The sequence below is a fragment of the Thunnus maccoyii genome, chromosome 21 (assembly GCF_910596095.1).
Source record: "Thunnus maccoyii chromosome 21, fThuMac1.1, whole genome shotgun sequence".
NCBI lineage: Eukaryota > Metazoa > Chordata > Actinopteri > Scombriformes > Scombridae > Thunnus > Thunnus maccoyii.
In genome coordinates this window covers 22,608,143-22,630,499 of record NC_056553.1, presented here as the reverse complement: position 1 = coordinate 22,630,499, position 22,357 = coordinate 22,608,143, and the positions used below count along the sequence as shown (strand labels likewise).

The 22,357-nt window shown below is 38.2% G+C and overlaps 1 protein-coding gene across 1 annotated transcript; it reads left to right on the top strand.

The window, feature by feature from the left end:
- Positions 1-735: 735 nt before the first annotated feature.
- Positions 736-17,316, top strand: LOC121888570. Its single transcript, XM_042400194.1, has 5 exons — positions 736-772; positions 8,258-8,448; positions 8,528-8,831; positions 13,079-13,148; positions 16,095-17,316. Exons 1-5 carry the CDS (start codon positions 736-738, stop codon positions 16,240-16,242), a joined length of 750 nt encoding a protein of 249 aa, XP_042256128.1. The 3' UTR covers positions 16,243-17,316.
- The last annotated feature ends 5,041 nt before the right edge of the window (positions 17,317-22,357 follow it).

Genomic DNA, 22,357 nt, shown 5'->3' with positions numbered 1-22,357 from the left:
AGTGGCCAGGAATTCATGTCAGTTCCCTCACTTAAGTCTATTCAATTATCAAACAAGAGTGTAGATATGGGATAAACTGAGCATATCATGATAATAAGCTCATGTGCAACTGCGTGTTCTTGTGTGCCTGCAGCCAGATGGGTGCATGGTGGTGTGTGTGTCCCCGCTGGTATGCCAACTATCCCATTCCTCTTTGTCCACTTCTCAAAATAACCCCGCACCCCGGCAGCAGCTGAGACAAAGCTTCAGACAGACAGACCTCTCAAAACAGAGAGCGAGATAGAAGGGAGAGGAGAGAGAAGGGCAGAGGGAGAGAAACAGGGCTTACAGGACAACAAGAGAGAAACCTGAATCACCAATATATCTCCAGAGAAGATATTAGCAGGTTTCATGTTATCTGCCACCAGTATTTAACCAGTAACATAGTACGTGTGCAGATAAATAGCTATGCTGGTCCCCTGAGACCACACACAGCATTATGTTTTTTGTTTTGATATAAATACGTAAAGTAAAAAGGAGAGAAAGAACTTTTCTTTCATGATGCCTTTAGGCAAAGCGGTCAACCCTGAACTCTACTTTGCCTCTTGATAATCAAGATTCTAATCTTAACATTTCTAAGGAGGACAAGAAAATATCATGTCCTCCTCAGAAATGTCATTGAAATAAGCATCTGCTGGTGTCACTGCTGTGAAAGTGCCAGTGAGTCAATCATTCTGCAAGCAAAGCCACTGTAACATGTATCCTGTCATTCCAGGCTGGCAGATGGGAACGGGTGAGAGCGCGAGGGAGGACAAGAGGGCAACCGGAGGGCAGGCCGCAGTGAATTTGGAAACATGGAGAAGGTTTGTGTAATTCCAAACCCCAGCTGCCCCATTGATCCTCAGTAAGTGGTTGTTTATATCCACTTTCAGTTTCCTCTTACAGTACCCCTCTTTCAAAACCTGCTATTGTAAGCACCAGCATCATACTGTAGCTTTAGGTGGACTCAAACTGGGAAAAAGTTTTTTTCATGCCTGAACATCTATATCTATACACTTTGTTTAAGTAAATGTGGATCAAGAAATATATTATAAATTTCTCACCTTTTCAACTGCAACTCTGTTGTTGTCCTAAAGAAAATTTGCTTTGCAGCCAGACATTAAACACTTAAGTTCAGTCTTGACTTTGGAAATAGAAACAGTTCCAATCCAAGATGCACTTACCAGCTTTTTCCAAAACTTTAACCAAATCACATGGTTAACATGCACACACACACTTATAACAGGCCAAGCCAAGCCATTGCTTTGGAAATTCTTTGGAAAATCTTTGGGAAAAACTAGTAAATGGACCTTGAGTTGGGATGGTTTTGTTAAATTAATCACATAGGAAACACACAGGAATGTACCGCTGACAGAGGACAACAATGTATAGTCAAAAACATAAAAGCAATAGAAAATAGTTAAAAAAAATACATAAAAATAAAAACACAAAACAAACAACAGATCAAGCCAAAGATAGAGGTGAAAGTAGTCTCTTTGTTTTGGCACATAGAGAAACCATCACTGAGTTTGCACTTTTGTCACTGTGATAAACTACAACCTCTGACATACAGGGTACAAGTATATTAGGCATTTTCTGCATGGATTTATTTGACACAGAGCAAGGACAGAGGGTAATATTAAATCAAATGAAGTCTAATTGTAATTTATTTGTACAGCCAAATATCACATGCAGCAATGGTTCCCAAACCATCCCAAGATCTTTAAGAAGACAAGGAAAAAGTTCCCAACAAACTGTTGAAACATAAGAGGAAATAATAAAAGAAACCTTAGAAGAGACAACTCCAAGATAGTATGATAAAATGATTTTTTGGAAATTGCTTTCAGTGTAAATGCCTCTTTCACTTTATTCATCAGTGCAGCTCAGTACAACATGAGGTGGTTTACACACAGTTTGACTCTAGTGATTGATCTCCAGTTTTCCCCTGTACAGTAGCTTCGGTAGCCCAAACAGGCTTTTCTTGAAATATTTTGAATCGATTTCTTAATTACTATAGTTTGTTCATCCAGCGAAGAAATGAGACACATGCTTGATGCCGATAGACATTCCAGCACCTGGTTATGTCTCCAGGTGTATCACCCTTGACACAGGCTGATAGAACGTGCCAAAGTGAAGATATACCTGAACATAAAGGACACGTTGCATCCTTGCTTATCCATTTATTAATATTTTAGGGGAGATAGAAGTGCGTCATAAATTGCTCCTTGCATGAGTGTAAGCCTGCCTGCCTCCACTTACAGTACTTTGCAACTCTCAGGTTTAATGTCTCCATGTATTATGCAGCAAAAATGAGTTGTTGAGCTCAATTGAGAATAATATTATGGAACTAGTTGGCTGGGGCATTATAACACAATAGAATGTGCAAACCTATGCAAGGAGTCAGTCTCTTACCAGCCTTAGCTAAACACCAGTACATACAATATAATGAAACCTCAGTGACCTCCTGAAAAGAGGTCCTCCTTTCCTGTGCAGACACAGGTACTCCACCAGAGGGCAACAGGGGTCCTATTTTTAAATTAATATTTTTGATATGAAACATGATTAGATTTTAACCTAAACTGACATGACAATACCTTAGTGGATCCTGTATGTGCTCTCGAATATTGCATCATTTGGAGCAGTTATTTGTAAACCAGGAGGAATTCTTCATCTATATTTTTTTTTTGAAAACTTGCTGCAGCGCCACCTATGGTCAGATTTGCATCAAATTTCCCACACTGAATTTTGAGCCCATATTGGAGTTGCATACCAAATATAGTGAAACTTGAAATTTGTGAGTTAATACAGCACCCTTCTTTGGGTGTTCTGCATGGTCAATCTGCATCTCGTGCTGGATGTGCTTTTGCAATTTTGGTGTATCTATTGGTGAGATACAGCATTGTTTTTTCTAAAAATGAAAAATGCTGCTCTCCCATTCAATAACAGAAAGGAGCATTGACAGTTGATTTTGAACATGATGGACAGTAGAGTGACCAAGACCCATTTCCACGTACATATTAGCATATCAGTATTGTATTAAGGAAGACTTGAAAAAACCCAAACTTATCCTGTTCCTGGTCTCTTATTATTTCTTTATGTCTTTATCTATTGTTTCAATTAAGAAATGTTAAATGTAAAGCTATTTTTCTGTTTGCTAAATCACACTGAATTTGTTTTACACAATATCTAGCTTGTTGTACTTCATAACACAATCTTTTGACTTTGTGCTACATTATACATTTCACAAAGAACTTCAGTACAAAGTCAAAAAGTTGTGACATGTAGCACAACAAGCTAGTGAAGCTGTAAATGGAACCATCCATTAACATCCATATCAACATGTCTCCACCACCACATGCCCCCCTCTAATCTGCTCTGATCCACTAAACAGAACTACTAATAACTAATTCATTATGCTTTCAATGGCTTCAGTTTGCCAAAACAGTATCACTTTTTCAGCCCACCAGTGCATTCAGTGAAAAACAGAAGGTGATCGCAGCTCTAATTATTACAGGCAAGGGGGTAAAAAATTACCCACATACAGGGCAGGTAAATACAATAACTCACCTCCCCTAGAGAAACAAATCTCTCCGAAACTGAATGGGGAAACCCTGACCCCCTGCTAGATGGCAATTCAACACCTCAATATTCCAATCACAAAGACCAACAGCACTCCAGAAATATCAACTTGCACCCTCTGGAAAACAGCAAAGGTGGTGATAAGAGGCAAAAACATTGCATTTTGCACAAATAAAAAACAGGGACAAAACAATCCACAGAGCATAGTTTACAAAGGGAGGTGAAGAGATTGGACCTCCTGGTAGAGATGTAACAGTATTCATTTCATGGTTCATGGTTTTTCCATTCATGGTTTGGTATGTGCTTTGGTTTTAGGGTCCATATTAGTATGTTATTGGTTCAGCAGGGAAATCAAAAGAAATAAAGTAACATTTTTGTCAGAAGTGTAATACCCTGAAGCAAATTAAATTAATAATCCAATCTAATCTAGCTCACTATTACATCACAATGTAAAAATGAAAGAAAACACAAAATTTATAGAGATTCTAAATAATCATTTGACAGCAAAATGGATGCAGCATAAAAAAAACTTTTAGTTTAAGCGTTATGTAGATATGCAGTGTATTTCTTTGTTTCACTGCTACTGTTATAAGGGTCATTCCGTATCAAATCAGATATGGATGTTACAGCACCATCTCAGATTTTGTTCACATCTTCTCTATATCATGAATGGGTCCCAAAACCAAGGCCTGTAAAATATTTCTGCTCAAATCCTATGTTTTCATATTTTGTCGGCCCTTGATGAATTCTTATAGCCTCAAAAACGCCTTATTTGGGAAGCCATGTTTAGGCATTAATATCTTGAAAAGTATTGTTCCTAGCCTCACCAAACTTTGTAGAATGGAAGACAAATGTGTTCTGTTTGCAATAAATGTACTGCATGCCATTTTATTTTTATAAGGCCCTTGATTTGGAAAAAAGTGCAAAATTCCTAAAAGAGTGTACCACAGGATATTGAGGGTACCACAAACCCACATTTTTGCACCAATATGATATCAATCATTATTTTTTCTGCAACTACAATCTTCTGTTAATTTTGTGCCAATATTTGAGGTCTCTACCAGCAATGGACATGAAGATATTATGAATAAAACAAGGTGTGGTAGCATATTTTGATCATTTCCAAATGGTATGTGAGGTAGCTAGTAGGAACATAAAAATGTACATGTATGGGTATTAAGGGTACAAAGCACCAATGTCCTTCCTTTTTTCCTTCATACAAAAATAGACACAGATTTGAGAGATATTTTACCTATGGCAGAAAAACATCCATTTCATTTACATTTTTTTTGCTTCAGTATCTCCATGATTATTGAATTTTTGTGTCATAGGAATTGTAAGAGATAAAGGATAAATATGTTTTCAGTATGTTCCTTGGAATTTGAGATGGGAATTGTGTCTCCGGTAAGGTCCTGGATATTGACTAGTAGTAAAATATTTTGATAAAACCTCTGGTATAAAGGAGGAATAAGTGGTATCCTAAATTGCCCTCTCCAGCTCTAGTGGGAGTATCTAAATGTGTTTCCACATAAAAGGTTGGATGTGTTTATTAATTATTTATTAATGACCTACAGTAAAATATGTATTTCTTTACTCCATAAATCAGACGATGGGATGTAAATAAGTACAGATAATAAGGGAAGACCCTGCTTCATTATGGACATTTTTTTTTCCTAGGGTTAAACGATGCCTTTAACTATGTGTATTTATCTATGAAGGGAACATGGAATGACATTGGCACTTTGTACACTAAATGACCATACATTAATCTATTTCCACATACATTTTCATGTTCCTACCAGTTACCTCACATACTGTTTTGGTCCTATGAAAATGAAAACGCTACCATGCCTTGTTTTATTCTTAATGTCTTCATGTCCATTAGTGGTAGAGACCTCAAATATTGGCACAAATGTTGTGGTTTGCAATGTGAACCCAAACGCAGACACAGACTAGAGTGAAAGTGAATGAAATAAGGCTTTATTTCCAGGGAAGTGGGGAATGGAGGTGGATGGAGTGGGCATGAAGCGGGCTGAGGCAGAGGACTGGCAGTTAGCAATGATACCAAACTTGGAGAAATCACCATATACAAATGAGAGGCCTGACGTGTAAGCTACCACTGGAGTAGAGCCGGGGTAGATATACTGCAAGCTCATGAGAGGCAGGTGAGCAGACTGGGAGAGGTGATGAGCTGATTGCAGACAAGAGTGTAGAGCTGGGAGCCAGGAGAGCCACGCCCAGGCCAACACACACACACCCACACAAAACATAAACACAGAGAGAGAGACAGGGGAGCACTGGGAACACAGGGAAGGGAAAAAACAGGGAAACACTAGGGAATCTTCAGGTACCATAACAACAAAATTAATAAAATTTTAATTATAATCATTGATACCCACAATATCACTCATTTGGGAATTTTGCACTTTTTTTTTTCCAAATCTAGGGCCTTATAGAAAATCAATACATGCAGTACAATTTTTAATGGTTCAGTCATACTGAGAACATGTTTGTCTTCCATCCTACAAAGTTTGGTGAGGCTAGGTATAATACTTTAAGCAAGCAAGCAAAGTTTATTTATATAGCACCTTTCATAAGCACCAGTTACAAAGTGCTTCACAGTCAAAGAAATAAAATAAAATAAAATAAAATTACAAAGTGCTTCACAGTCAAAGAAATAAAATAAAATAAAATAAAATTACAAAGTGCTTCGCAGTCAAAGAAATAAAATAAAATAAAATAAAATAAAATAATATAAAATAAAGTTAGAATGTTGAGATATTAATGCCCAAACATGGCTTCTCAGATAAGATGTTTTTGCATGTAAAAACGAAGAAAAAAAGTAAGTAAAAGTAATATAAAAACATTGACATTGAACGAAATTATTTTACAGGCCTTAGGTTTGGGATCCAAATGTTACATGGACAAACTTTGAACAAAATCTGAGATGGTGCCACAACCACTTTCTGGGATTCTGTCTGATTTGACACAGAATGACCCATACATGATGTCATATGGGAACTCTTGCATTCTGAATAATGATCCTTTTTGTAAAATAAAATTGTATTTAATCTCTGTGAGGCATTTATAACAAATGTATATGACATTAGTGTTTTTGACAAACTTTAATAACTACAGATATCCAGTAGCTCTCTCACATAAGCAGTTATTGGTTATTACTCAAAATTCCCATATAAATTGTCATTTCAATATTGTGTGACATACAGGTACAGCAAACTGAGACAAGATTTATACTTGATGCAACAGATTATGGTGGTGATTACTGCAGCTCCAACATAAATACCTACAGTGTAGGTAGCATTGGAGGAGGATATGGTATGTAAGACCTGTGAACATCTCAAGGCAGAATGAGGGGGAATTCACTGTGCTTGTTTACCTGATGTGAGAGAGGGATAAAGAAGTGCACCTAAATTCTTCCATGTCTGTTTTTAGTTTTTATGATTTGGTATTGTTGTTGTTATTGTGCCTGTTTATCTTGCACAAATCCTCACACAATGCTTCATCGATCTGAGCCAGAGGTTGAATTCAACAGCTTCAAAATTGTTTTCACAGAGATGTGCAGGACATTGTGGAAAGATTATGGGACTTCCTATATTGTGTTGGGAGCCTTAATGGAAAGGCTAAAGGTTTTTCCATGTTTTGTCCACCCTTATATTTCAGATCAGATTCCAGCTCGAACATGTATAGATATATCTGAGGAGTGAAATCCTACTACTCTAGTTTGTTTCACAATTTGTTGGCGTAGCCTCCCGAGCAGCTGGAAGTCAGCTGTGATACAGCTTCCTGAAGCTAACCAATCAACGGAATGGGCTCCGGGGAAACTAGAGTGCATGTGGTGGTGTAGACATACTTTCCTAGAGTTCCCTTCCGATAAATCACGATTCAAGAAATGTAACATTCTTTACAGTACGGCCACCACTTTAAAGTTTGTATTCCTCATCATTGTAACCGTGTAGGCACAAAATGGCTACAAACAAGTCATCTAGAAAGCAAACCACCATTAAGAAAACCACTAATGAAGACACAGAACCTTCACTATGTGAGGATTAGCCTTGCGGCAGGGCATCGGAGCTCACCATGCTAACGGCAGATACAAACCCTGAAACACCTGTCATTCTTGCAGCCATTGACAACATGAGCAAAAAGATGGAAGACTTTTTCAACAGACTAGGAATGTGCAGAGAGCCCATTATTTGTATTTGTATCTGTATTTGTTGAGGCAGCAAATTATCTAGATTCATATTTGTATTCGCGTAAAAGTGGAAATAGGCGTAACAACATTTGTTTTTATTGCACTTCTAATTTTAGGATGTTAAAGTGTTGAAATAGATGTTCTTCAATAAACTATTGTAGCGGGGGAGGGTTCCCACATGGGTCTCAAACACTCAGTGGTCAGTGCAGATGACTGCACTGATCACTGAGCCAGGTCTCAGCTCCACCAGACATAAAGACCTTCAGCCACTTATACATCCTTGACACAGAGACAGCCAGCACTGAGACAGAGATGTAACCTCACTACATTATGAGTCCTGACCTGTGCGCTGTTATTTGACGTTTTTTTACGTTTTTTAATTTTCAATATATTTGTACAAAATAAGTAATTGTAAAACCCCACTATTTGTGTTTTTCCAAAAAACAGATTTGGATTTGGTTCCACCCCTACAACACACTGGAGGTGTCCCTTCAAGCCACCCACAGATCTCCAGTGTGGAAGAGGCTAGCAGTGACCATGACAGTTGGCCAACCCAACTAGAGCAGCAGTGGCTACAGATAGAAGCTGCTAACAAATCGCTTCAGGACAAAGTGAACGACCTCAAGAAGATGAAAGTGGTGGGTTTGCCAGAAAAAAACAAAGGTGGCCGTCCTATGGAATTCCTTGCCAACTTTATTTGTGATTTACTGGGCGCAGAACATTTCCCTACTCCAACAGAGGTTGACCAGGCACACAGACTGGCCATCTATGGACCCTGCCCGCCCTCGAGTCATGATAGCCAGGATCCACAGCATTCGACTGAAGGAACTGATAACGCGGCTGGCACGACACCAATACCCACTGAGCTACAAGGGAAAATGGATTCACATTTTCCCTCACCTCCCGGCAGAGCTAATGAAACAGCACCAACTCTTTAGGGATGTGAGGAAGAACCTCAAGGAGGCTGGACTGCAAACTCGAATTCTCTACCCTGCACGCCTTCAAGTTACACAGGGCACTGGTATGTCAATATTCAACACCTCAGAGGAGGCCAAGTTATTTGTGGACAATCTGCCTGCCCAGTGAGGATGGCTGGCTGTGTCTCAAATCACATACTTCTGTTAGTACACTTTCATGTAGTACACTGTATACACTATATACTTACTGGCGTAGTGCTCGAATTTTGACAGGGTAGTATTGTCTCGAATCAAACACAGCTGTTGTGCACTTACTGGAAATGACGATCGCCAATAAGAATTAGCTAGTGTTAGCATTTGCGCTACCAAATCATTACAGACTGCTAAATTAACCTAATAAACATACTGATGGCTTAGATCCGACAACAGTATAGTGGTGCTTAGTGCTAGAGAAACACATGTATAACTTAGATTTGTATAATGCAGCGATGTTCACCATTACAACATCCTCAGCCGCCATTTCCAGTTTGAAAAGTGGTCCCTCCCCTTCCGCTACGTAGCCAAGATGGCGACCATTAAGGGCGAGAAGTGTCCATAGTTCCACACTCAACTTTTTGACCGTTTTGAGTGCACCATCCGACTACTCACAGTACACTGCATTTTTCCATACTTCTCAGTGTGAACGCACTTATACACTCAAAATGTTAAGTGTAAGTATAGAAGTATGTGATTTAAGGCACACCTCATGCCAGCTATGATAGCTAACTCTGAGCCATGGACGTGGACTTGCACTTGTTGGGTAGGTCAATACTGTAAAGTTTAACCCCTGTGCCTTAACTCTTTCATTTCAGAGGCCGACTTTGTAGGTTGTGTTTCTGCTAACTTGAATTGTAAAGTTACTGACCATATCAATATTTGTTTGTTTATCAGAGGGGATGCTAGCTAAGTTTGTAGTTAGCAGTTAGAAGTGTCACTGCAAAGCAATTAGCTAGCCTTTTGGCTAACCTAGCTAAGTTGTTGAAGCAACGCCTGTTGACAGTATCATTGGGTATTTTTTCTCACTTAGTTTGGGGAAGTGGATGTCGGGGTCGGTAAGTAATAGTTCCATGCATGTTCTTGTCCTGGTGGTTTTCATGTTTTTTCATTTGGGCCAAATTACTATGTCACTGCTTATGTAATACAATTTGCACTTCTTTATGGTACTCGGGGATGATGCTCCGCACAGTGGTGTCACTTTGGTTAGTTGGAATGTCCACAGCCTCGGTCATGCAATTAAGTGAACTAAAGTTCCTTCAAGAGACTCATATCAGACCATCGGAGTGAAATTGGTGGAGCTGCAGCAGGGCAGATCTCCAATCCACATTGCCAGCAAAAGCTCACAGAGTTTGAGTTTGCGATTGGTATTAAGAAAAACATACCTTTCAAACACATCTCCACGATAAGTGACCCAAAAGCATGGTTTATCATAGTAACAGGGTATCTACTCTGCTCAGGTAAAGGTGCTAATCATTTATGGTCCGAACTTTGATGACACAGCCCTCTCCCTCAAGACTTTTGACATGTTACCTGACCTTTCCATCACAAATGTAATTGCTGTGGGAGACCACAACGTAATCTTTGATTTACACCTTGATAGATCAACTACTACAAAAGTTGTTTTTATTTTACAGTCAGAAAAGTCAAACATAGGGGAAAAAACACCTTTAGTGGAAATCCAGCCTTTTCCAGCAATGATGCAAAATGCATTTGTTGAACCAAAAAAAGTTGAATAATGTTTTACAATCAGTTTTCTCATGTTCAATGTGTTATGTGGAGCAGAGCAGGTGGACCCAAATGCAGGAGACCACAGGCAGAGCAAAGCTGAAGAAAAGCGTCTTTATTCTGGCTCAAGTGCAGGAAAAGTAAAACTGAACAAAGGATCCAACAAAACTGAACTAAAAACCAGGACTTAAATACAAACTAAACTAATGAAACAACAAGGGACAGGTGGTAAGACACAAGGACAGGCTGGGAGCTGATTGGTTGGGTAAGACACATGGCAGGATTAACAAGACTGATGCAGAGCAGGTGTGGAGCACAGGAACACAGAAGGGAAACACATTGCAAACAGAAAACCAGAAAACAATATAACCATCATCAAACTGTCCAAGAACTCACATGAACACCACTTCTATAAGTGCACAAGTCAGAACAAGCACACATAGCAAAATAAACTTCAGCATATATTGCTGTTGACAAAAACATGAGTAAATCAGTCTGTAAAGCGGAGTGTCTTGCATATTAAGGCTGCATGTAACAACATAAATCCAAATAAAAGACAACTGCAGCTCTGAATAACATAACTAGTGTTTCAGCTCACATTAGCACTTGGTTCCAACGAGAGTCAATGTAGAAAGCAAATTTCTTAAGTGGTCCTCAAATATAACTCTGTCCACTCAGTCCAGTCTTAAATAGGCAGAAAAGCCTGAGGACATCTGGTGGACTGGTGGAGGAACATAGAGCCAGACTGGGACAGAACCATAGCATATAGATATAAACGAGAAAAGGCAGGAGGTATGACTATAGGGTGCCAATGATGTAGTGTTTCTTTTCAGTGTCTCCTCAGTGTTTCATCCTGTAACCTTTACATTTGACACGTTACAAATACAAATGCGTTACACATTAGCGTCTGCTAAATGAAATTGTAACACTGTAACAAATGACTGATCCCGTTGTGCCACTTAAAGCAATTTACACCTCTCAATTGTTATGTCACCATGTATTATGCAGCAAAAATAACATGGAGCTCAATTATCTCATCAGTCTGTGCTAATACTCAGGTGCAGGTGCAGTGGCCGCGTAGTCAAAGAAAGACCTGTGCAAACACTGACACCAGAGGGCAACATGAAACCACAAAATGAAGAGTTATAAATCTCATATGTTTGCCCCACTGTTTGGCAGATTTGCATCAAATTTGATGCGCTGTTTCTGGAGCAGATGGAGGATATGCTTTACAAAAACGGGTGAAATTTGAAAAATGTATTGCAGTGCAAATGTAAATAGTTGGATGTACACCAAATTTAGCAAAGTAAATCTGCAGCTCGTAATGGATATGCTTACTAAATTTTGTGTAATTTGGAAGATCAATTGATGAGATACAGTTTTGTTCTAAAAATGACAGTCATTTGGCTAGCAAACAAAGTATAAAATGAAGGTTTTTACATATTTTGGAAAAAATTGCGGAACAAAAATTACAGGTAGGAATGAGCGTGTCCTGTATCAGGAGATGCAGCTTGATGTAAGTAAAGCATGTATATAAAGTATTTGAATTTTCAATGTATGATTTGTAAGTTGGAAGCAAAAACTCATTTGTCTTTATAACAGCGCCCCCAAATGGTTGACCTGTTTTTGTTTTTGTTTTTGTGCTTCAAGTTCGAACAATCTAATCTCTATTGTGAAAAGTTGACTTTTCCACCTTTGACAATCACTTTTGTCAGCAGAAAAAGAATATTAATGATAAAAGCCAGACCAAAAGAAATAGGGTTCCAACACTGTTAGTGCTTGGACCCCTAACAATGAAAATGATGTCATGAATCCAATATTATTAAGGCTGTAAAAATAAATCCAATGAATGCAGAGAAATTAATCCTAAGGGCCGAACAGGAGACAGAGCCGAAGTCCCAACCAAACCACATGTTTGCTCACTGATGAATCAAATCTTTTATGCAATTATGTCTGCATCATGGCGGGTGTGTCATCTTTTCCATTTTTAGCCGCCTGGCTGTCATTGACTGCACACCGACCCAGCTGTGACTCACGTGCACATCGCACAGACATTTACTGTCACACACAATTTTGACTTTTTGACACAAGTCCAGATGTAAAGTGTACTCATATTCTCTGTGTATCTCTGTCTCATACATGCACACACACATCTGTCCCTTATGAATAGTGCATCCCATAGGATCTCGTTACAAACAGTGTGCCATCTGCATGCAGACAAAAACAAGTCCCGTTAAGTCTCCTACCTCTTCCATAATCACTACCTCTTAGCTTCACTCTGTCATCCCCTGTGATTGTCTGCCAAACAACCTTTGATTCATTATCATAGATAATTACATTGTTGTTATAATGTCGCAAAGCGCGCTTTTAAAGTTATGGTTTTGCTGGTTTTAACTACTTTTACATGTGTTAAATTCAGTTTTTTCAGCTATCCCAGGTTATATCTGAGAGAAATAAGCTTTATATGAATGATCACATAAATCTATAGTATGTAGAATGAAATATTTCTCCATAATGTTAACTTTTCATGAGCTAAAAAAACCCAACTGGTTTTAATTTTAATAATATGTTTTTTTCAACATTTCAACAGGAATTAAAGCTGCAAGCAGTGTTGAACGGGCCCCTGCACCTCACGCGCAGCTGTGGTATTGCTACTGGAGGTTGGTTGACACGCAGCAATACATTTACCAGAGGGCAACTGACATGGATATACATTTTCATGAATATTGGACATTGCATGTAGGAGATAATTATCACTTCCTGTGTCCACTATGTGGTGCTAGAAAACATGCACTAAATGTAGATTACGTTGCTGCATATCAAATGTAGACCACACACTTCAAGTTTCATATAAATCAAAGGAAGTTTAGAACATGACATAACTTGCTTCCTGTTGCCAATGGTACTATGACTATGACTCAATACTAACATGTAGAAATCCTCAAGCTTGGGCTCTTATCAAACATGTCACATCCGCTGCAGATTGGACAATGTACAATCGAGTTACAACAGCTTCCTCTTTCATGGCAAAACGTGCAGTTGTTCGGCTCACCATGGCAACATCATTCCACAAATCTAAAAAGCTTCACAATTTAATATCATTAAGGTCTATAGATTTCACTGATCTAATTTGGGGTGGATCCTGTGAATCCGCTATGTGGACTTTGTAAATATAAAGCAACTGTAAATGGTCAGAAATACACTTCAAATAAGCATTAAATTAAAAATGGCCAACTTTGAATATGGGGCATGGCACCAAAAGATTTTGTTGTAAGTCTGGAGATGTTACATGTGCCTACCAAATTTTATACATCTAGGTTAAACATAACGCGAGTGCTACTTTGTTGAAATTTTGTAGAGGGCGCTATCATGCCATCTTGCCACATCCGAGCCTAAGACCCATGTTAGTTAAAAAACCTTCACTTTTGTGACCATTTGACACTGCCAGAATAAGGAAAATATTATTTCCTATATGGACTACGTGCTGGAGATGCTGGAGATGATGTATTCAAAATTGCATATACATCTCCTGTTGCCAGTGGGCCATGCTACACAAGTGGGTTATTAATACAGCAAATCATTTAGTGGAGGTAGTGTGACTTGTATATGCATTTTCATGAATATCGGACGTTGCATGAAGGAATTAAATATCACTTCCTATGTCCACAATGTGGCGCTAGAGAACACCTACTAATTAGATGTCATGTTGCTGTATATCATGTGTGGACCACACCATATAAATTCCATGTAAATTGGATGATGTTGACATGTAGATGTGTTCAGGGCGGGACTCTTATCAGGCATGAGAAATTTGGGGCAGATTGGACAATGTACATTTGAGTTACAACAACTTCCTGTTTCATGGCAAAACATGCAAATTGATCGGCACGCCATGCCAAAGGTGTTCCATGAAAACTCAAAAGCTTTGCAATTTAACATCGCAGAGGTCTTTAGATGTCACCTACCAAATTTGAAGTCACTCTGGTTAATTCTTTAAGAGGAATTTGTTAAAGTACAACGCTTGTAAATAGCAAAAACTGCGCAAAAATTATTGCACAGTAAATTCAAAATGGCTGACTTCCTGTTGGAGTTAGGGTATGGCTCCAAGAAGCTTTTTTTAAGTTTGGAGATGTTACATCTGCCTACCAAATTTCGTACATCTACATCAAATTTAAATGTGGGGGCTTTGACTTTGAAAATTGTTTGGGGGCATTATTGAGCCAACTTGCCAAACCCAAGCCCAACACCAATATCACATATCCATTTTCACCACTTCTGATGCATGTGCAAAGTTTTGTGAGTTTTCGAGAACCCCTAGCATGCTAAAAAGTAATTAGGGGGTGCTATAGAACTTTGCAATTTTTGCCAGTTCTGACGTGTGTGCCAATTTTCGTTAGTTTTCAAGCATCTCAAGCCCCTCAAAAATGCAATGGTGTAGGAGAATAATAATAATCTGCACAAAAACAATAGTTGCCAGGGACTGTTGAGCCCCTGGCACTTTCATGCTGACGCCCTAAATATCACTAACTGGTGTATAAACATTAATGATTAATAACACAATATAACATAACTGTAATCATTTTTAATAATACATGATTACCCTAAGTGCTTTCAGCTGTATCTTGTGGTCTTCATCACTGGATGAAGTTCTATCAGTTGTAATGGAGAGAACAAAAAGTGGAACAAAAAATATAGATATGCTATATTTCATACATTAAAAAATTACCTTATAATTTGATATAATCCTGATTTTATGGTAGACAAAACATGCATAGATAATGTGCACTGTTAGCTTATATGATTTTGTAAATCTTGCAGAGAGATTTTCGTTCTGACATTTTAAACAACAGACCTTTCTAATATAAACTGTGAGTAGGGAAAAGTCTTGAGTCTTGGGTGCTGAGGTGCTCTTCTAAACACATTTGGGTGTGTCAGCAGTGCCTCTGCTGCTCACGGCATCCCTGTACACTCTTACATCATGTTCCCCACGGAGCCGAGGATGTGCCGCTGATGACCCACCACTGTCTGTTGTGACAGGGGGAACACAATGACACAGCAGTGGGGGACCCATGTCAGAATAAAAGCTTTCTTTCATGCTATAGCGCTGACCCACATACACTCCAGGCACGCATCGCTGGCTCTGGTAATTTCACCAAAACAGCTGAAGCAGTCTTTAGGGGGCCACTCAGTGGCTGCCTTACGGTAAATGACTATGATTGCTGCTGTGGAGAAAACTTTATCAAGGAGCACTCAGTGTAACAGCCTACACCCTTTGGCTTTAGCAGCTTTAGAAATCTGACAGAAACCAGTGAAGCAGTTAGTGGCACTTATTGACATTGACATGAATTTGTAAATTTGTATGACACATAAATTCTGAATAAACTCTGGTCTCAGTTCCGAACTTGTAGAAACTAGATTTAAAGGTAAAGTGAGGCTGAGAGGAGACAGCTGTAAAAGACAAAATCAAAAAGATACACAGTTGGCATAAATGCAAAGATGACTTGTAGGTTCATTAGATGTTTTTCTCATTCAGCATTATAGGGCAATGACACTCAAGTATAACACTCAGCTTTGTCACAAATGTGATTTTTCCCTCTTATCTGCAGGTCAAGAGGGCTAAAATGTATCTCACACAATCACCCTGATGACAACTTCACCTTGGCAGCCAGTGTGCTCAGTTCCCTCCCAGAAGACACTCTCTATGACAACAGAGTAAGAGGAAGATTAGGGGAGACTGCAGGTCCACATGTCTAATGTAAAGTCACTAATCATGCTTATTATAGTCAAGTGTACAAACATGCTCTTTTCTCTCACTTTCCAGGCTGTTCTTAGGTAAAAATGTGACCACACAAATCCAAACCACTGTAATCAAGAGGGAGTTAGTATTATCATCAAATTTACAGTATGAATACAGCGTTTCTGTTTTTGTGCATAACAGATAGAGTTAATTAAATATTCTTTTACAATTCAGAGAAAGAGAGAAATCCTGTTGTCACAAATGCTAGCTATAGCTACATGGGATTGTATGGAAGGCCATTTCTGCCAGAAAAAACTAGATGGAAAGTAGGGAATGATGAAAAGAAAGATACTCATGTTAAGTGAATGTTTTACTTACTAAATGAAAATTATGTAACTTACTGAGTAAAAGTTATGAGATGGTAAGTAAAATTTGTAACTTAGTTAGGGTTCACTTATTTTTTTCATCATATGTTTTTCATCTACATTTCATCTTTTTATCTCTTTTCCAGGCAAAAATGAAAATCCATAGGATTCAGTAGTATAATCTTCAAAGTTAATTTCCCTCTTGATACATTCATACTGTATAATATGTGAATCATAAATGAATGGAAACTTAACCACATCAGGCCAACTCTTTCATTTGTTGTAAGAAATCACAGTGCTTTGCAGCACATAAAAGACATGCCACGTTTTAATTTTATTTTCAGAATTGCATGTCTATCATCCATTTGACTAAAGGTAAAGATGAAGATCACACAAAAATGAAGGTTTGCATTTGTCACCCTGAAGACTCACAGCTGTGGTTGTGTTGTGCAAGGCCACATCTGTTCTCACCCAGCTTAAAAAAGTAATCTGCATTTCATTTTGTCTGGCCTGCAAGTCATTCTGAACTGAGGTGATGAGTTTGGCTCTGAATGAATAAAACCACATGGACACGAAGGATTACAAGTTAGTCTCACACTTTCATACATTCATCCAGTTGGACTGAAAAAGGCAAGAATGTGTACACAAAGAAGCATAAAAACACAAATACACAGACTGTCATTTGTATTGACTTTTCATTTTCTGTATTAAAGCACTTCCCAGTGACTCTTCTGTCATTTTAATCAGAAACTGAACTGAACTGCCTTTCACTACATATGTAAAGTCAACACAGCCACCCCAACTCCACCACTCCACCCCCACTTACCCTCCCACCCCGCGGTCACCCAACTGTCCTGCCAGCTGTCTATTTTAGATGTCCACATAACACCCGTCAAGCAATTACTGTCTAAGTGGTCTCCTGGAGTTCATCCAAAATATTCTCTCCTAAGGAGTTTTGGATGGCTGAGAAGTAAATGGCAGACATGCACTGTTAAAGATTTTTCCATCAAAAAATGGTAATGAACTGATAGCAGGGTTGCCAGCAAGTTACTGTTAATTGTTGTTGTAACTGAAATTTACGGCTTGTGCCTTTTATAGAAATGCAGCATAAAACTGTTATTTTCTACTTTTACAACAAAATACTAACAAAAAGATTAGTTTTTATTAGTTTATTTGTACTTTTTCACAATAGGGAAACTTACAATTTTTTACTGACTGCAATAAGTGCTATATACAACTTGTACAGACTACTGTGTGCTAGTAATTGACTGCTAGCGATGACTATATTGATTTTTGTAATATTTCTTTTCTAAACCTTTTGATTTGATAAATTACTCCTGGCAGTCATCTTTGAAAACAGTGAATAAACATGCCTTTTGAATTATGACTTAAATTTTTAAGAAAAATTATCCAGGTCTCACTTTATGAACAATTTGAATTTGCTGAAAAACATTTGTACAAAATTAAAAAGAAATAGAGAAAACAAAGCTTGGAGCACATTAAGGCAAATAAATATAAAATTCTGCCATTTAAAAAATATATACTTACTACAACAAGTAGTGCAGTCTGTCTGAACATTGAACACTGAACACATATGAAGACGTAAAACATGATCAAAAGAAAAAAAAGCCTCCTCTAATGCACATTGTAAACAAAGGTGTCCAAGTGGTGGAAGAGGAATTGTGATCTTAAGATTTTATTGATTACTTACAAAGCCCTGTGAGGCCTCGCCCCAAGCTATCTATCAGATCTCTTGTTGTGTCCTTTCCCGCTCCCTCAGATAATCAGAGGCATCGCTTGTTGTTGTTCCAAGGTCCAGATTTATACACAAAGGGGATACAGCCTTTGCAGTCAGGGCTCCTAGACTTTGGAAAGACCTGCCTGAGGAGATCAGGGCTGCCAACTCTGTCTCCTCTTTCAATCGCTGTTAAAAACCCATTTGTTTAAAATTGCTTTTCGATGATCTTATTATATTTTATGGCATTTATTTATTTATTAGTGTTTTATAATGTACTTACTTTTTATGGCTTTCAGTTTGTTTTTACATTTCAAATGTGTTTTGAAAAGTGCTATATAAATAAAGTTATCATTATTATCTTTTACTTTGGTAAAAGTAGCAATATACAAATATACACAATATATATACAGTATAATACATAATGTGTTTTACATTTCAAATCTGAATCTGAAATAATTACCGGTAACTATGGCTGTGACATAAACGTAGTTGAGTAAAAATTAAAAAATGTTCCCTCTGAAATGTAGTTGAGTAGACACATGAAGGAAGTAAGCATCTGATAAATGAACTCCAGTGAACATGCAACGTTCTCTTGGTACTGAAGGTTAAATGTTTACCAAGTAGAAAAGACGGCAGCAAACCTGGACAGGAAAGCTGACTGAGCTTTGGTCCTGTTGTGACTGCTGCGACTCAGTTTGACTGGTAAAGGCCATTTTTTAAATTTGTTTTATCAAAATAAAATTGCTAAATGCCTTGGTGGCCTGCCCCTTGCCATTTTAAAACTATTACTGGGCCACTAATATACAAACATTTCATGTTGCCTCATGGTGCCTCTGCATGCTCTTGTATGTGCCCCACTCAGGTGGTGTTACGTTAAGTTTACTTCCAGTCCAATGATTCTGTCTTCACTGAAAATTTGGAAAGAATTCATAAGTCATTTTAAGTTACATTCAATGTTGGCTAACTTGTCCCTAACTTGTTTCCAACCTTTTCATTGATGATCATTTTTCATCCTATGCAAGCTTGTATCTAATTGTACTCTACTCAGATCAAGCCTTTTCAGGTACTTCCAGGTTGGCAGTATGGTTCGTACACATTTTCCCTCCTTCCCACAATTACCAAGCAGTACTCTACTCGATACTATTATCTCCCAACCCACAGTGTCTGGCTTGATCTCTGTGTTCTATAACCTAATCTCATCTTTTTATAACACAGCTCTATCTCAGAGTAAATGCGACTAGGAGAAAGAGCTTAGTTAGAGCTCGTTGGAGGACTGGTGGTGGGACACCCTGAGTAGGGTTAACTTGGCCTTGTGCCATCCTCACCTTAATCCAGTTCAAGGTCCTGCAGAGGATCCATGTCACAAAAGGCCAAGGAAAAAGGTCCTGGACTGGATAATACCTGTGATGGAGGTCTGTTATCTTCTACAAATCATACTCATATATTTTTCTCATGTTCCAGACTGTCTAACTACTGGTCTCATGTTTTTGATGTCATGTTTATAGCCCTAAATGTATCTTTAAAACCTAGTCCTCTCATTTCAATCTTTGGTGTTATGGAAGACAGTGGTGCTGTGGACCTCACATCAGCCAAGGCCAATGTGTTGACTTCCTCTTAAGTTGCTCATAGAAGATTGTTACTGCATTGGGAAAGCTCAAATCCTCCTCACTGTACCTTACTGTATTCTATTCAGTTCTATCAGAGACTCACCAGGACAGTTTCACAAAAGTTGGGACCACGTGCTCTCTTATCTCATTTTCCACCTTGGGACCTCAGGATGGAAATTAAATTAAACGAATGGATTGATAGTACAACCAGTACCCAGCTGTCCTGATTTTTTTTTTCCTTTTTTTCTTTTTTTGAATGTTTGTGTGTTTTTGGGGTGAGATGAGAAAAAGATGTTTGTTCTCTCTTCCCTCTTTTTTGTTTGTTTCTTTTTTAAAATGCTCCAGTTGTCCTCTTATGGTTAACTGTGTTTGTTAGTGTTTCAATAAAAAGATTTAAAACTGCTAATAAAGACAGGAGAGCTGTGTTGTGTTCACGATTCCCTCTGAAAACGGCGATAATCACGGTAATGACAGCAATGGAAATGTTTGTTACCAGCAGAATGTTTTACCACGGAATATCGGCACATCTCTACCAGTCATTTGATGACGTTATCATCAAACAAAATAAAATGAAACTCAGCATGTGATTTAGAGGGTCAGAATCTGAAAATCCAGCTCCATTCTGCAACGTCATACACGTTGACTAAACACTAAAACAAAAGCTACCATTATAATTCCAGTCACACCAATGTTTTCACATTTCACATTACAAGCAAAAGAAACGTCACAATATCACACATCAATGCACAATCAATAGGCTACCTACTTTAGCAGTGTGTGTGTGTCTGCGATGTTTGGGTGTCAGCTCAGACTCTGATATCAGCTTACCTGAAAATCTCATTTATAGATAGTAAGATTATACTGTTGATATTTTGAATTAAATCAACAGCAATTTCTAACAGTGTGGTTTATATGTAAGCTGAGATGCTTGAATAGGAAATGACTGGGGCCTAAGTCTATTAGACAGGGCATACACACAACAATGAGTAGAGTGTCTCATCTTGGAGCTTTAAAGCCATGGGCGAGGAATCTTTCAGTGTATGACTCTTCACTTCGGCAGTATTCATTCAATCAATTATTAATTTATCACATTGCATTAGTATAGGCTGTTTCCATTGTTTCAAAAAGCAATTGAAATCAACAGGCTTCATGCTAAATCATATTTGTATTTACCATGATGTAAGGGGTGTGTTTTACACAAATTACGACCACAAAGGTCTCTCAGACCTACAACTGACCCCCGGATTCTGTGAACATTTTTCATGCTTCATAAACTATTTTGTTATGATGTGTTCCAGGTGTTCATAGAAACAACCTGTTGCTTTTTACAGGCTGCTGCTTATGTAATCTGTGAAGTAGGTATATTTTCTACTTTGTCTGTCAGAGTGACGTGTGAACACATTGGTCTCTGCCCAAGGAACAATTAATGAAATTGTGGTGGTGATCATGATCTGGTGTTTCCAGCACCAGATGATTAAGTTGTCTATGAAACCAACAGAGAGAGAAAATCTATTAATAGCGTCCAGATTCAAAGCAGGGTGGGTGGAACAAAAAGAAAAAAAGCTGCTGTTGTGTGTTTGGACAATTTGAAGAATGTTTGGAGGGATGCATTATAGTTTAAAAAGTTGTCCTCTGGACAGCAGGTAGTTTTGAGATCTATCACGATAGACATGTATCAAAAAGTGCCTGGAAACATGACAGGTCATTCTATCCTGAGGTACTGACAAACCATTTATTCTAAGCTGTAACATGCCATAGTTATTATGGCGGGGTGTTGGCAAGTAAAGTTTTAGTCACAAACCATTACTGATTTTTAAATTAGAATGATTTATTGAGTTTCTGTGTCAGGTTATACATAGTGGAGGATGTGCAGAGTGAGTGTTAATTACCCCATCATTTTGAGACCATTTAAGAAACTGATAATTAAGTTTGTGTGACATGTGCTCCCTATTTTTTGCACTGTTTTAGGGAGTATTCTGTTTAGCTGTATTGTTTCACTACATAAGGCAAGAAGCAAAAGATCAGTAGATAAATAAGCTCATACAAAATTCAAATTCAAATGTATTTGTGAAAGTATGACGTTAAGTCAAAATATTTTGTGACTGGATAAAATATATAAGGCTGCTGAACTTCCTTGAGCTGTTTTTAAAGGCATTCAGCATAATTTATATTTTTAGAGAATAATTTTTTGGTATTAACAGAAACATGTTTTTTGTTTGTTTGTTTACCAGATGAATTGTGGGAAGGATATGATTTAATTGAGGCAAATTTTAGAACTCGCTCATTCCACAATTAACATACTTGAACCACTCTGATTTGCTCCTGGGTGTGATTGACAGCGCTCCTTGACCCTCTCAACCAATGAGCGAATGCCTAGGGCGGGCACGTGTGTACTGTAATCAATCCCCTGATGAGCGGGTGA